This window comes from Anolis sagrei, chromosome 2 (genome assembly GCF_037176765.1).
Source record: "Anolis sagrei isolate rAnoSag1 chromosome 2, rAnoSag1.mat, whole genome shotgun sequence".
NCBI classification, from domain to species: domain Eukaryota; kingdom Metazoa; phylum Chordata; class Lepidosauria; order Squamata; family Dactyloidae; genus Anolis; species Anolis sagrei.
Genome location: NC_090022.1, coordinates 171,100,738 through 171,117,541, shown reverse-complemented (window position 1 = coordinate 171,117,541; position 16,804 = coordinate 171,100,738). Strand labels below are relative to the sequence as shown.

Sequence of the window (16,804 nt, the reverse complement as noted above, 5' to 3'; positions counted from 1 at the left end):
GCGGCGGCTCGTCTTCTCGCCGGGGTGCCGGCAAGGTGTCGTATCACCCCAATTCTACAACAGCTGCACTGGCTACCGATTGAGTACCGAATCACTTTCAAGGTGCTGGTACTAACTTTTAAGGCCTTATATGGTCTGGGGCCGGCGTACCTGAGGGCCCGCTTATCCCCCTACCAACCCCAGAGATTACTTCGGTCTGAAGACCAAAATTTGCTTGAAGTCCCCAACATCCGGACTTATCATCTGTCCTCTACTAGGCAGAGAGCCTTCTCGATTGTGGCCCCTTATTTATGGAATGCCTTGCCAGCTGAAACCCGATCTATCCGAGACCTACTTGCTTTTCGGAAAGCCTGTAAAACCTTTCTCTTCTGACAAGCTTTCGATGGGTGAATAACTCGGGACTATGTCTGTTCTTGTTATTATTGTATTCTAAAGTTAAATGTATTGTTTTAATTTACTGCTGTAAACCGCTCCGAGCCAAATTGGGAGTAGCGGTATACAAGTCAAATAAGTAAATAAATAAATAAAAGCTGCCAAGGTAGGGACTTGCCTAATTTCACCAGGCAGTGAGTTCCAGAGCTGAGGGGCCACAGCAGAGAAGACTCGCCTTCTTTGGAAGCTTTTAAACAGAGGCTGGATAGCTATCTGTCATGGACACTTTGTGCTTTTCCTGCATGGCAGAATGGGGTTGGACTTGATGGCCCATGTGGTCTCTTCCAACTCTATTATTCTATGATTCTACATCACAATATGAATGCCAGCCCTCTGGCACAAATACATCTCCAAACTGTTGGTTGGCCGGTGAGAATGGGGGTAGCATTGAAATATGTAGAGGAACACAGTTTTGTTCCTTAAAGCCAAGGGCAAAATGATCAGGACCCAATTTGTTCCTGATTCACTCTGGATATTTTGTAGCTATTATTATTTATTATTTAGAGCTTTTATAACCCAGTCTTCTCGACCTCCGAAGAGGGACTCAGGCCGGCTAACAGCAGAAAATTCATACACACATAGAATAAACACAATAGCATCATAATAAATTAATACAAAAATACATTAAAATACAGATCATACAATTACAAAAGCCAGGTCGTCAGAGTAAAATCACAAATTCATCACCATCCGCCAGTGTAGTCAGCCGTTATTGACTCAATCATCATTCTGCAAATGCTATATTCCAAAGCCAAGATGTTACCAGCTTTCTGAAAGTCAGGAGGGAAGGGGCAGATCTAATCTCCAACGGGAGAGAGTTCCAGAGCCGAGGGGCCACCACCGAGAAGGCCCTGTCCCTCGTCCCCACCAAACGCGATTGCGAAGGAGGTGGGACCGAGAGCAGGGCCCCTCCAGAAGATCTTAACAACCTTGATGCATTGTTATTTGGCACAACTTAGGATTTCTTTACCAGTTTCCTCTCCTGCTTGAGCTCCTGTGAATACTTGGCAAGCTCCACGCAGATCCGTGTCAGAAGGTTCTCTGCAACGATCTCTCGCTGGCCGGCAAAGTCGTTTAGTTCTTTCACCACCTGAAGGAAGGCCTGGTATTGACAGAATCTGCAATGTGAAAGAAAAAAACAGGAAATGCTTGTGATTATACTCTTGACCTGAGACACAAGGATCTACTGCCTCTTCCACTGCCACTCACATCCTCGTCCCATGCAGAGGTGGGATAATGACTCCATTTTCCTCACCCCTCAAGCACAATACTGGGGTTTTAAACCAGTGTTTCCCTCAATGCTTAGACACTGTTGTCCCTGTGCTTGCCACTGTAGTTATATCTCCATCTCTTGTCATTGCTGACCTTGCCCCTTAGGGACTAAAAAGTGGAATAGGCTAAGTTAAAAGATACTAGGCTTGTTTGAGAAATGTAGGGGGATGTAGGGGGCACTGGTGGTTCGATTCTAATTCTGATTTTCACAGAAAAAAACTGTTCAAAACTTTTCGAAACTTCTGAGACTTCCGAATCCTTTCGTTAATGGTTTGAAAGTGTTATTTCCTGTTTCATTGGGTGTTCTTTACTTTGAAAGTAGTTGTTTTACTCCAGGAGTGGGGAAAAGCAGCAGGAGGAAATTTAGCCTTCCCTGGTTTAAAACTGGCTTCTCTGGCTTGAGGCAGAAGCGGGGAAAGCAAAGGGAGCAAATTCAGCCTTCCCCGGTTTAAAACTAGCTTCTCTGGCTTGAGGCAGAAGCGGGGAAAGCAAAGGGAGGAAATTCAGCCTTCCCGGGTTTAAAACTGGCTTCTCTGACTTGATGCAGAAGCGGGGAAAGCAAAGGGAGGAAATTCAGCCTTCCCGGGTTTAAAACTGGCTTCTCTGACTTGATGCAGAAGCGGGGAAAGCAAAGGGAGCTAATTCAACCTTCCCCGGTTTAAAACTAGCTTCTCTGGCTTGAGGCAGAAGCGGGGAAAGCAAAGGGAGGAAATTCAGTCTTCCCCGGTTTAAAACTGTATTCTCTGGCTTGAGGGAGAAACGGGGAAAGCAAAGGGAGGAAATTCAGCCTTCCCTGGTTTAAAACTGGCTTCTCTGGCTTGAGGCAGAAGCGGGAAAAGCAAAGGGAGGAAATTCAGCCTTCTCCGGTTTAAAACTGTATTCTCTGGCTTGAAGCAGAAGCCGGGAAAGCAAAGGGAGGAAATTCAGTCTTCCCCGGTGTGCAGAAGTCATTGATACTGTGTATATGTTTAACTGTTAGAATATATTCGTGTTGGTAACAGTGGCTGAAAACTAGAGTTAACTGGTTGTATCCACAGGAGGTTGCCGAGGAGACCAGGCAGGAGAGTGAGAACTGGGCGGAGCCAAGCAAGAAAATGTTATCTGCGTATTTGAAAAGAAGCAGTTCAGTTGAGAGTTTAGAGTTGAGAGTCAGAGTTAGCAGTTGAGAGTGGAGAGTGGAGAAGCAGTGTGTGTGAATAGCCGGAGGTTTCTTCAGTCTAGGAAGGCTGAAGGGAGAAACCTAAATAGTTTCTTTAGTCAGAGAGGACTAAAGGGAGCTCGTTTAGATCACTAGTCAGGAAAGGACTAGAGATCTGGGATTTGATCAAGAAGAGATCAAATTGGAAGGCCATTCACATTAGGAAACATTGTTTAATAAAGTGCTTCTCCTCAGTAAAAGTCAATCACAAGTTGTGTCATCTAGAAGAATGAACTGTATTGCAAACCAAGTGTTAATCAAAGTTCAAAGCTATTCAGAGTTATTTAACAGCCTGCAACCATACGCTTTGAACATAATAAACTTATTAACTTTTGTTGAAGACCGTGTCATCTCCATTAATCTGCGTCTGGGGAGCCAGTTCTCATAGGCGATACCTCACGTTGGTAGCAGTTACCTTAATTTACAAGTAATAATTGGCCTCCCCTATAACAAATTCTTATCAACAATTGAGGCCTGCGATTAATTACATCCATAATCATCCACACCTGTATAATTGGTGGCAGAATTTAAGAACAGTCTGTGCAATTGGTGACAGCGGGTGGGTTCTTTAAAGTTAAAAACCCTATACCCTGTCTGTTGTTGGATTTGCAGCACTTTCGCAATTGGCACAATTGTACAACTGGTGCGTGCAGACTTCGCACCCAGTTTAAAACCGGCTTCTCTGGCTTGAAGCAGAAGCGGGGAAAGCAAAGGGAGGAAATTCAGCCTTCCCCGGTTTAAAACTGGCTTCTCTGGCTTGAGCCGAGGCCAGGGACCAGAATCATTTCCGACTCACTTCCTGAGTCAGAAGAAAAATGGCGAGACTAGCTTCGGAAGGGCAAAGGGACTTCCAGTTTCCTAAAAAGTTCAAAATCGCTTCAAAAAGGTAATTTTTTCTGAATTTATTCCGAATTACGAAGATTCTGACTGGACCGAACCATGCCTACAAGATACTGCTATAACATTCTGCAAATATAGTGAGACCTTTGGATCAGCGGGATCCAGATCTGTGATATTCATCAACCGTAGATCATCATGTCCCATATTAGTAAATGGTGGTGATGTGAAAACAGATATGCTTTAATAATACAGGACATGATTGTTTGCATGATTGTTTGCCTTTTCATATCAGTAATGGGTCCCAGAACTGAGCCTTTGCAGATAAGCTGGGACCACTGTATCAGCTGACAGAGTAGAAAGAAATGAAAAATGTAGTCAAAAAGCCCAACGATGGTACAGGTCCCTCTGGAACACTAGAAAGAAAATCTTGGCTCTCTCATCAGATGACTTGGCAGATAGGAACAGATCTAGCAAAATGAATAATTTCCAGCAATCACATAGTTCCTCACTTTCTTCTTTTAACTTTCTTGCTGTAGTTACCAGAAAGCTTAGTCATCACAAAGGCATATGGAGGGGATTCCCTGCCCACAACAAAACGAGGAAAGTCCTTATTATATAACTGATTTGAATGACTTAGAATCATAGAATCATAGAATCATAGAATCAAAGAGTTGGAAGAGACCTCATAGGCCATTCCAGTCCAACCCCCTGCCAAGAAGCAGGAATATTGCATTCAAATCACCCCTGACAAATGGCCATCCAGCCTCTGCTTAAAAGCTTCCAAAGAAGGAGCCTCCACCACACTCCGGGGCAGAGAGTTCCACTGCTGAACGGCTCTCACAGTCAGGAAGTTCTTCCTAATGTTCAGATGGAATCTCCTCTCTTGTAGTTTGAAGCCATTGTTCCGCGTCCTAGTCTCCAAGGAAGCAAAAAACAAGCTTGCTCCCTCCTCCCTGTGGCTTCCTCTCACATATTTATACATGGCTATCATATCTCCTCTCAGCCTTCTCTTCTTCAGGCTAAACATGCCCAGTTCCCTAAGCCGCTCCTCATAGGGCTTGTTCTCCAGACCCTTGATCATTTTAGTCGCCCTCCTCTGGACACATTCCAGCTTGTCAATATCTCTCTTGAATTGTGGTGCCCAGAATTGGACACAGTATTCCAGATGTGGTCTGGACTTCTTCTGACAATAAAACTTTTGACTTAACTAATCCTGAGGAGTGAGGTTGAATGGGCCTTAAGAAGCATTGCTAACAACAAGGCAGCAGGAGATGATGGGATCCCAGCTGAACTGTTTAAAATCTTAAAAGATGATGCTGTCAGGGTGATGCATGCTATAGGCCAGCAAATATGGAAAACACAAGAATGGCCATCAGACTGGAAAAAATCAACTTATATCCCCATACCAAAAAAGGGAAATGCGAAAGACTGCTCCAACTTCCGTACAGTGGCCCTTATTTCTCATGCCAGTAAGGTAATGCTCAAGATTCTGCAAGGAAGACTCCAGCAATACATGGAGCGAGAGTTGCCAGATGTTCAAGCTGGGTTTAGAAAAGGCAGAGGAACGAGAGACCAGATTGCCAATATCCGCTGGATAATGGAGAAAGGCAGGGAGTTTCCGAAAAACATCTATTTCTGATTCATTGACTATTCTAAAGCCTTTGACTGTGTGGATCATAATAAATTGTGGCAAGTTCTTGGTGGGATGGGCATCCCAAGCCACCTTGTCTCTCTCCTGAGGAATCTGTACAAGGACCAAGTAGCAACAGTCAGAACTGATCACGGAACAACAGACTGGTTCAAGATTGGGAAAGGCGTACGGCAAGGCTGCATCCTCTCACCTAACCTTTTTAACTTGTATGCAGAACACATCATGCGATGTGCGGGGCTGGATGAATGCAAAGCTGGGGTGAAAATTGCTGGAAGAAACATTAACAACCTCAAATATGCAGATGACACCACTCTGATGGCCAAAAGCGAGGAGGAGCTGAGGAGCCTTCTAATCAAGGTGAAAGAAGAAAGCGCAAAAGCCGGGTTGCAGCTAAACGTCAAAAAAACCAAGATTATGGCAACAAGAAGGATTGACAACTGGGAAATAGAGGGAGAATATGTGGAGGCTGTGACAGACTTTGTATTTCTAGGCGCAAAGATTACTGCAGATGCAGACTGTGGCCAGGAAATCAGAAGACGCTTACTTCTTGGGAGGAGAGCAATGTCCAGTCTCAAGAAAATCGTAAAGAGTAGCGACATCAGACTGGCAACAAAGATCTGCCTAGTCAAAGCCATGGTATTCCCTGTAGTAACCTACGGATGTGAGAGCTGGACCTTAGGAAAGGCTGAGCGAAGGAAGATAGATGCTTTTGAGCTGTGATGTTGGAGGAAAGTGCTGAGAGTGCCTTGGACTGCGAGAAGATCCAACCAGTCCATCCTCCAGGAAATAAAGCCCGACTGCTCATTGGAGGGAAGGATACTAGAGACAAAGTTGAAGTACTTTGGCCACATCATGAGGAGACAGCAAAGCCTAGAGAAGACAATGATGCTGGGGAAAGTGGAAGGCAAAAGGAAGAGGGGCCGACCAAGGGCAAGATGGATGGATGGCATCCTTGAAGTGACTGGATTGACCTTGAAGGAGCTAGGGGTGGTGACAGCCGACAGGGAGCTCTGGCGTGGGCTGGTCCATGAGGTCACGAAGAATCGGAGACGACTGAACGAATGAACAACAACAATTCTGCACCAAAAATAGTCAATTCAAACATATTATTGTCAAATACCCCCCTCCCCCCGTCTTTTAGGTGTCAGAAATCAAACTTATACAGTCGACAGAAACATACTGAAATACAAAAACCTCATTTTTGTACCTCATTTTGTAACATATATCCATATCTTGAATGGAAACTCCCTTTTCCATGGTTACAGTGGCTAGGGCCAATGAGAACTACAGTCTATAATCTGGAGACCATGGCATGGACTATCTTTGTGCCAGATCTTGTTCATAACTTGGGCACTGCCTGTACCATTATGCAAATACAGGTATTCCAAAAATGTTTTAAAATCAAAATTCAAAACAATTTGGATACCAAGCATTTTGGATAAGGGTTGGTCAACCAGAAATGACTTCCTGCATATTTATTAAGTTTCAAAAGTATGAAGAGGAACCAGAGTTTCAGCAGATACTGCTTGTTACCTGGTTGAGTGACACTTAACACCTGCTTAATTCCATCTTCTACTCAACCATTAAAGGTACCCCCTCCAGTTTTCACTTGATGAATACTAAATGATACTGAGGACACTGAGAATAGGGCTATACTAGCAGAACCATCGGGAGGAGCCCCCGTTGGCACAGTGGGTTAAAGCACTGAGCTGCTGAGCTTGTTGATCGAAAGGTCGCAGGTTCGATTCCAGGGAGCGGTGTGAGCTTCCGCTGTCAGCCCTAGCTTCTGCCAACCTAGCAGTTTGAAAACATGCAAATGTGAGTAGATCAATAAGTACCGCTCCGGCGAGAAGGTAACGGTGCTCCATGCAGTCATGCCGGCCACATGACCTTGGAGGTGTCTACGGACAACGCTGGCTCTTCGGCTTAGAAATGGAGATGAGCACCACACCCCAGAGTCAGACATGACTGGACTTAATGTCAGGGGACTACCTTTACCTTTACCTTTACCAGCAGAACCATCGGAGCCCCTGTGCCGGGGAGAGGCGGATGAGCTCCCTCTATCAGCTCCAGCTCCTCATGTGGGGACATGAAAGAAGCCTTCCACAAGTATGATAAAACATCAAAACATCCGGGCGTCCCCTGGGCAACATCCTTGCAGACGACCAATTCTCTCACACCAGAAGCGACTTGCAGTTTCTCAAGTCACTCCTGACATGACAAAAAAAAATCAAAACCATCAACACACACTGCTTAGGGCAATATATCCTAATCCATGACATAACCACTTCCTATATGCCATTTCCTGACTAAATTGTTTGAATCACTAACACTGAAGGGCCAATAGTTTGCCCAGGCTTTGTTAAAAGAAAGTTCGGAAACAGCCAAATTAATATATGTGTGATCAAATCAAGCTTCCTACTTTGACTCTGGATCTTCTCGTGTAGTTCTCTTGGGGAGATGCTTTTTTACAAGGTTCCTGCAAAAGAGGAAAAGAAAGAGAGAAAGTATGAATGAATACATAACTTGAAGAAAATCCACAAACTGAACCATATATTTATTCCTCACTCCATTCCCTAGGACATGAATTACATCACATATAAGTTCCAGCCTTCGTCTGCTCCCCTTAATCCTTCCAGCTTCGCTGCATAATAGGACCGGTAGGGTCAAATAGATGAAAAAATAAACATTTTTTGAGATACAGGGTTAGTCAAAATGCATAGGCCAATAAGCCATTCAATTCAATGGCTTATTGGCCTATGCATTTTGACTAACCCTGTATTTCAAGAAGTTGCTTGAATCAAAATAATTTGTCAGGGGAAATGCCAATACACAGACTCAAACAACTAATCACCCTATTCATTTCAAATATGACAAAATGTTTAATTAAATGGATAATGATTTGTAACAACCAATTTTCAGCAATATTGGATACTCAGTTGATGGCTATCACACATCACATTATGGAAAATGTTTCCCTGCAACCTTCTTAAGAAGAAAATTGCCATTCATGAAGTGTTGGACAGTGAAAACTAATACCCCAGAGCTTCCGCTGTCAGCCCTAGCTTCTGCCAACCTGGCAGTTCGAAAACATGCAAATGTGAGTAGATTAATAGGTACCGCTCCGGCGGGAAGGTAACGGCGCTCCATGCAGTCATGCCGGCCACATGACCTTGGAGGTGTCTACGGACAACGCTGGCTCTTCGGCTTAGAAATGGAGATGAGCACCACACCCCAGAGTCAGACATGACTGGACTTAATGTCAGGGGACTACCTTTACCTTTACCTTTAACAATTCCTTGAGATGTCAGATCTACTTGTAGTGATACCTGGTCATGATTACATCCTATATATATATTACCCCAACACACTCAATGTGTGCCTTGCAAACTGTTTGGAAACATCGGTGGGTCTAAAATGCTGAGGCCAGGCTGTTTACTGGGACTGGATCTAGAATCTAACTCATTTGTTGAAACAGTTCCAGTGATTACAAGTTCCTTTCCAAACAGAATTCAAAGTGCTTTGGGGTCCAGAACACATCTCCTTGTAGAACTCCCCTCCTAAGTTTTAAGATCTGTGGAGGACAGCTTTCTCTTCATCCACAACTATCAATTTGTAAAATTAATCCTATTTTAATATTTATATGCTAGAGATTTTTAATCGTATTTTTAAACTGCTGAACTCTGCTTTGTGACTCAACTACAGAGATAAAAGTGGGATGATGGTGGTGATGATGATAATATTTATTTATTCATTTATTTATTTATTTACAGCTTTTATATTCTGCCCTTCTCATCCCGCAGGGGACTCAGGGCGGATTACAGTGTACACATATATGGCAAACATTCAATGCCAATTTTAACATACAACATATACAGACATACACAGAGGCTATTTAACTTTTTCTGGCAGCCAGGGAAGCTGTCACTTTCATCGTCCATCTGCGACACTGATGAAGTACTTCCACATTCCCCGCATGCTTTTTTTGCCAGAGTGCTTTGCTGGATCTTTTTTATGGCCTCATAAATTAGTTAATTTAGCCTCCCCACACTTTAAGGTGGTACCTAATTTTCCTACTTGACAGATGCAACTGTCTTTCAGGTTGCAAAGGTCGACAACAGGCTACACAATTGGTTGGAAACCCACTCCAACCCGGGCTGGCTTCAAACTCATGACCTTTTGGTCAGAGTGATCTTAATGCAGCTGACACTCAGCCAGCTGCACCACAATCCCTATAAGACTACTCCCGCCGTATAGGACTACTCCCATGCATAAGGCTACTCCAGCGTATAAAAGCGAGGAGGGATAAAAGCCTAATTTTCCCCGGGGAGCAAATTCTACAGGCGGTGGACCACCACCTAGAAGGCCCCACCCCTCGTCCCCGTCAATCGCGTTTGTAATAGAGGCAGTGACGAGAGCAAGGCCTCCCCAGAATATCTTCAGCTCCTAGATAGGATGTAGAAGGAGATACATTCGGACAGGTATGCTGGTCCGGAACCGTATAGGGTTTTATAGGTCAAGACCAGCACTTTGAATTGTGCTTGGAACTGGATCGGCAGCCAGTGGAGCTGATATAACAGCGGGGCGGTACGAGATGGCATGAATTGCAACAAAATAGGTCTTGCTACCCCAGCCACAGGTTCCAAATGCCTCTATAACAGTGGTTCTCAACCTGTGGGACTCCAGGTGTTTTGCTCTTCAACTCCCAGAAATCCCAGACAGTTTACCTGCTGTTAGGATTTCTGGGAGTTGAAGGCCCAAACATCTGGGGACCCACAGGCTGAGAACCACTGCATATTATTATTATTATTATTAATTATTATTATTATTATTATTATTAACTTTATTTATACCCCGCTAACATCTCCCGAAGGACTCGATGCGGCTTACAAAGGCCAAGGCCACCAACAAAACAACAGCATAACAAATACAACAATAAAACTCATAAAGCAAATAATAAAGCATCAAGCAAAACAATAAAACACTAAAAACAATGACACCATGATGCATTTAAAACCTAAGGCCTGGCCAAATGTAATGGTCAAAGGGATCGTGTGGGTTCATATATGGAGATGCGGTCACACAGGTAGGCAGGTCCAAAACAGTTTAGGGCTTTGTAGGTGAGCACCTACACCTTGAATTGGGACCGGAAAATGAACAGCAGCCAGTGGAGCTCCTTAAACAGGAGGGTTGACCTCTCTCTGTAAGGAGCACCAGTTAACAACCTGGCCATCGCCCGTTGGACCAGTTGGAATTTCTGAGCCATTTTCAAGGGCAGCCCCATGTAGAGCGCATTACAGTAGTCCAATCTAGAGGTGACCAAGGCATGGACCACCCCGGCCAGATCAGCCTTTATGAGGTACGGTCGCAGTTGGCGCATGAGTCTCAATTGTGCAAAAGCCCTCCCGGCCACCGCCGACGCCTGAGCCTCAAGGGTAAGTGATGAATCCAGGAGGACACCCAAACTGCGGACCTGTGACTTCAGGGGGAGTGTAACCCCGTCCAGCACAGGTTGCCACCCTATACCCTGATCCGGTTTACGATCAACCAGGAGGACCTCTGTGTTGTCGGGATTAATCCTCAGCTTGTTCATCCTCGTCCAGACAGCCACAGCGGCCAGGCACTCATCCAGCACCTGAGGGGCTTCCTTGGAGTTCGGTGGAAAGGAGTAGTAGAGTTGTGTGTCATCTGCATAGAGATGGCACCTAACTCCAAAACTCCGGATGACCTCTCCCAGGGGTTTCATGTAGGTGTTAAAAAGCATGGGAGACAGAACAGAGCCTTGCGGGACCCCACAGGTCAAAGGCCAGGGGTTCGAGCAGGCATCTCCCAGCTTCACCTTTTGGGATCGACCCTCCAGGAAGGACCGGAGCCACGACAGGACCGTGCCCCTGAGACCCATCCCAGAGAGTCGTCCCAGAAGGATACCATGATCGATGGTATCGAAAGCCACTGAGATGTCAAAGAGAACCGACAGAGTCACACTCCCCCTGTCCAGCTCTCTGCAGAGGTCATCCACCAAGGCAACCAAGGCCGTCTCGATGCCATGGCCAGGCTTGAAGCCAGACTGTGACTGATCCAGGTAATTGATGTCATCTAGAAAACCTTGGAGTAATTTCAGAGAAAGGACAAGAGCAGGACAGCACTTGCTGTGCAAACACTTTTAGTTATTTCCCAGGGGGAAGAGTTGAAGGCCTGTGTGTAAAGCAGTTCCACTCGAGGTGGAAAATTGGACGCCATGTACTTTTTGTCTTTTGCGATTCTATGACTCAAGACTGGAGAAAGAGCCAGGCAAGTAACCCTTGATTTAATCCAAAGAGTCAAGCACTCAGAAGGGGGAAGGGAAACAGAGTCACCAATTATGAAGCAACGTCACCGGCAATTCCAGGAATCAAATGGGAAGTAAGGTTTTAGCCGAGACCTACCTGGCAGACGGAGTACTCAAGGATTCCTGGGGGGTGGGGGTGAGGAGGAAGGTGAGTGGGAAGAAGGCCAATTTAGTCTGGGAAGAGCATGAAAAAAGGCCTTTTGTTCCCTTTTGTGTTGCCTACAAATCAAGAGTAGATCGATGCCAGCAGACTGGTGGGGAATGAAGGGAGAGGAAGAAAGGAGTCACGGCTAAAGAATCCAGCCAAAGGGAGACAGAGACTTGGATGACTCCTGAAGCAGCTGGACAGCTAGAAGTTTTAGACTTTCTGGATCATGGAATAACAGAGCTTTTTGATCAACTTCAAGGATACTTGGAAAAAGGTTCCTTCGGGATCAATCTTCCTATGAAAAGGAAGAAACTTTTGAGAAAACAAGAAGTACTGAGAAAACAGCAAGCAGGATTTAAAGGTAAGGGAGAGCGAGGAACACAAGTGCTTCCTTGAAGACTGGACAAAGCTATCTGACTCAGTGATTTTTTTTTTCGTGTCAGGAGCGACTTGAGAAACTGCAAGTCATTTCTGGTGTGAGAGAATTGGCTGTCTGCAAGGATGTTGCCCAGGGGACACCCGGATGTTTTGACATTTTACCATCCTTGTGGGAGGCTTCTCTCATGTCCCTGCACAGAATCATAGAATAATAGAGTTGGAAGAGACCTTACGGGCCATTCAGTCCAACCCCCTGCCAAGAAGCAGGAATATTGCATTCAAAGCACCCCTGACAGATGGCCATCCAGCCTCTGTTTAAAAGCTTCCAAAGAGGGAGCCTCCACCACACTCTGGGGCAGAGAGTTCCACTGCTGAACGGCTCATGTTCAGATGGAATCTCCTTTCTTGTAGTTTGAAACCACTGTTCCACATCCTAGTCTCCAGGGAAGCAGAAATCAAGCTTGCTCCCTCCTTACTGTGACTTCCTCTCACATATTTATACATGGCTATCATATCTCCTCTCAGCCTTCTCTTCTTCAGGCTAAACATGCCCAGCTCCTTAAGCTGGGCATGGGGAGCTGGAGCTGACAGAGGGAGCTCATCCATGTTCTCCCTGGATTCGAACCTACGACCTGTCGGTCTTCAGTCCTGCCAGCACAAGGGTTTAACGTATTGCGCCACCATTCTGTGAATGAAGACAGGAGCAGAATTCAAAACAATATTAACAGAATAGAGAGAACTGGCCAAAACTAACAAATGAAGTTCAACAGGGACAAATGCAAGATACTCCACTTAGGCAGAAAAAAATGAAATGCAAATATACAGAATGGGGGACAATGCCTGGCTCGAGAGCAGTGCGTGTGAAAAAGATCTTGGCGTCCTCTTGGACAACAAGTTAAACATGAGCCAACAATGTCATGTTGCGGCAAAAAAAAAGCCAATGGGATATTGGCCTGCATCAATAGGAGCATAGTGTCTAGATCTAGGGAAGTCATGCTACCCATCTATTCCGCGTTGGTTAGACCACACCTGGAATATTGTGTCCAATTCTTGGCACCACAATTGAAGAGACAAATTGACAAGCTGGAATGTGTCCAGAGGAGGGCAACTAAAATGATCAAGGGTCTGGAGAACAAGCCCTATGAGGAGCGGCTTAAAGAGATGGGCATGTTTAGCCTGAAGAAGAGAAGGCTGAGAGGAGATATGATAGCCATGTATAAATATGTGAGAGGAAGCCAAAGGGAGGAGGGAGCAAGCTTGTTTTCTGCTGCCCTGGAGACTAGGATGCAGAACAATGGCTTCAAACTACAAGAAAAGAGATTCCATCTGAACATGAGGAAAAACTTCCTGACTGTGAGAGCTGTTCAGCATTGCATATATATTATTTTTAATATATATTAAAAATAATCCTGCCTGTTCAGAGCAATTCAAAGGCTGGGCCGAGAATAATAATAAAACCACCAAAAGCCTTAAAATTAAAAAAAAAAACATGAAAGTTTAATGGGGTATGGGCCCTGTGGGGAGTCTGTCCTCATAGCTCAATTCACTTCTTCGGGCCACATGAACCCAGAGAAGTGAAGAGGACACCCATCCCCTTCCCAACCAGCCCACCCCAAACCTTAAAAAAAATGTAAACCGTATCAAGTCGCTATGAGGCTGCTCTAGCAACCTTCCTGTTTTTTTTGTTTTGTTTTTGTTTTTTTTGTTTTTTTGTTTTTGTTGTGTCAGGAGCAACCCGAGAAACTGCAAGTCGCTTCTGGTGTGAGAGAATCGGCCGTCTGCAAGGACGTTGCCCAGGGGACGCCCGGATGATTTTGTTGTTTTATCATCCTTGTGGGAGGCTTCTCTCATGTCCCCGCATGAGGAGCTGGAGCTGATAGAGGGAGCTCATCCGCCTCTCCCCGGATTCGAACCTGCGACCTGTCGGTCTTCAGTCCTGCCGGCACAGGGGTTTAACCCACTGCGCCACCAGGGGCTCCAACCCTCCTGGTGCATAAACAGGATGCACCAGGAGGCTGGGGGGGGGGGGGGGGGAGAGAAGCAATTACCCACAGTGAATAAAAGAATTCTAAGTGTGAACCATTTTCAATGTGCAATACAGTGGCGCAGTGGGTTAAAGCCCTGTGCCAGCAAGACTGACAGGTCACAGGTTCGAATCCGGGGAGAGTCCTGATGAGCTCCCTCTATCAGCTCCAGCTCCTCATGCGGGGACATGAGAGAAGCCTCCCACAAGGATGGTAACACATCAAAACATTCGGGCATCCCCTGGGCAATGTCCTTGCAGACGGCCAATTCTGGGCATGAAGACAGCAATTATTACTTTTTATCACCAGCACGTGTGTGTCCTCTAGACACGTTGTAGTCCGCAAATTACATTAAGTCAAGGAGGATGGGTTTAAGCAGCCATGATAATTACCAAAGCTACATCTTACAGTGGTGAATTTCATAATTATTCATGGTGAAATTCCCTTTGCCTGTCTTCAATGCACTATTAAATGAATTTCGTTGTTGACTCCGAGAGGGAGAGAACAGTCTGTTCCTATCCACTGGTCATGAATTTATGAGACACTGAAGAACAGCCCAAAAGGAGTCCAAGTTTTTAATTCTTGATCAGTGCTATGCAAACACTCTTTTTCCATAACCAAGCATAAACTGAATTCGGGGTTATGTCATCTCCCCTTCTTTTGCTTTATACCCAAGCCCTAAAATTTAAACTTTTAGGGCTTCATACCACCTGCATCCATATAAATAAACATGTAATGTTCGTTTGTGGGATTAACAGAACTCAAAAACCACTGGATGAATTGACACCAAATTTGGACACAAGACACCTAACAACCTAATGTATGTCCGTCACTCAAAAAATTGATTTTGTCATTTGGGAGTTGTAGTTGCTGGGATTTATAGTTCACCTACAATCAAAGAGCATTCTGGACCCCACCAATGATGGAATTGAACCAATCTTGGCACACAGGACTCCCATGACCAACAGAAAACACTAGAAGGGTTTGATGGGCATTGATGTTCAGTTTGGGAGTTGTAGTTCACCTACATCCAGAGAACACTGTGGACACAAACAATGATGGATCTCGACCAAACTCTACACAAATACTCAATATGCTCAAATGTGAACACTGGTGGAGTTTGGGGAAAATATATTCTTGACATTTGGGAGTTGTAGTTCCTGGGATTTATAGTTCACCTGGAATCACAGAACATTCTGAACCCCACCAACCAGGGCTGTAGCCAGAAAAAAAATTCAGGAGGGGTTGAAATTTGGGGGGGGGGGGGTTTGAAAATTTCGCGGGGGGTTGAAACCTGCCTCCTAGCTCACGCTGAAGCAAAGAGCACAGCAGGGGGCAGAGCAGTCTTCAATAGTCTGCAGCTCTGCCCCTGTCAACCACCTCCACCAAGTCTGGCCTCCTTAATGAGAACATTCAACACACACACCCCACAATGACAGTAATAATAATAATAATAATAATAATAATAATAATAATAATCCTTTATTTGTACCCCGCTACCATCTCCTGGAGGACTCGGTGCGGCTTACAAGAGGCCGAGCCCAAATACAACAGTAAAAACAACAACAACAATACAGCAAAATAACTCAAAAACAAGGCAATAACATTAACAACACACCACGATGCAATTAAAATCTGTGGCAGGGCCAAATGTAATAATTAAAATTAAAAAGTGCTGGGCATGACCAGGTGAAAAGGGTAGGTGTTTGGAGGGGGATGGGCATGCAGTTATCCTGGCTAGGGCTTGCCTGATGTCCTAAGGGAGAGAGTTCCAGAGTCGAGGGGCCACCACCAAGAAAGCCCTATCCCTCGTCCCCGTCAATTGCACTTGCGACGCAGGTGGCATCGTGAGTAGGGCCTCTCCAGATGAACGAAGAGATCGTGTGGGTTCGTACATAGAGATACGGTCACGCAGATAGGCGGGTTCCAAACAGTGCGAATAAATTGTCAATATTTGCCTGAGAGAGTGCTTGCAGTTCTGGAGGGACTTTTAATTTTTTGCATCTCATAGACTTAGCATGGAGATTTGGTTAACCAGTTAAAATTCATGAGTAAGCCAGGTTTTAAAAAAAATCTGAAACATTTCGGGGGGGGGGGGATTGAACCCCTAACCCCCCCCCCTCGCTACAGGCCTGCCACCAACTATAGAATTGGGCCAAACCTCCCACACAGAACCCCCATGACCACCAGAGTGGGCCACAGAAATGTGTGGCAGGGGACGGCTAGTACCTAATAATAATAATAATAATAATAATCTTTATTTATACCCCACCACCATCTCCCCAATGGGGACTCAGAGCGGCTTACATGGGGCCAAGCCCGGACAACAAATTACAACAAAATGAAACCAGAGCATGAACAATAAACAACATCATCAAATTACATCAAGAAAAAAAATTATAAACACAGTCATAAAATAACATTCCAATAAGCACAATCACAATAACAATGTGCGGGCCACATGTATAGGATAAAAACGATTCAAAGACTCTAATGGGATAAAAAATAGGAGCAAGTTATCTGCAGGGAACTC

At 45.0% G+C, this 16,804-nt stretch overlaps 1 protein-coding gene across 2 annotated transcripts in view; it reads right to left on the bottom strand.

Moving 5' to 3' along the window:
* The window catches only part of TRIP10 (thyroid hormone receptor interactor 10), a 145,158-nt gene that overhangs the window by 46,204 nt on the left and 82,150 nt on the right, over positions 1–16,804 (bottom strand). For both annotated transcript variants that reach the window (XM_060763339.2, XM_067464110.1), the window contains exons 3-4: positions 7,816–7,872; positions 1,403–1,550 (exon numbers count right to left, since the gene is read on the bottom strand). In XM_060763339.2, the coding sequence (XP_060619322.2) occupies positions 1,403–1,550; positions 7,816–7,872 (205 nt within the window). The remainder of the gene's footprint in view (positions 1–1,402; positions 1,551–7,815; positions 7,873–16,804) is intronic.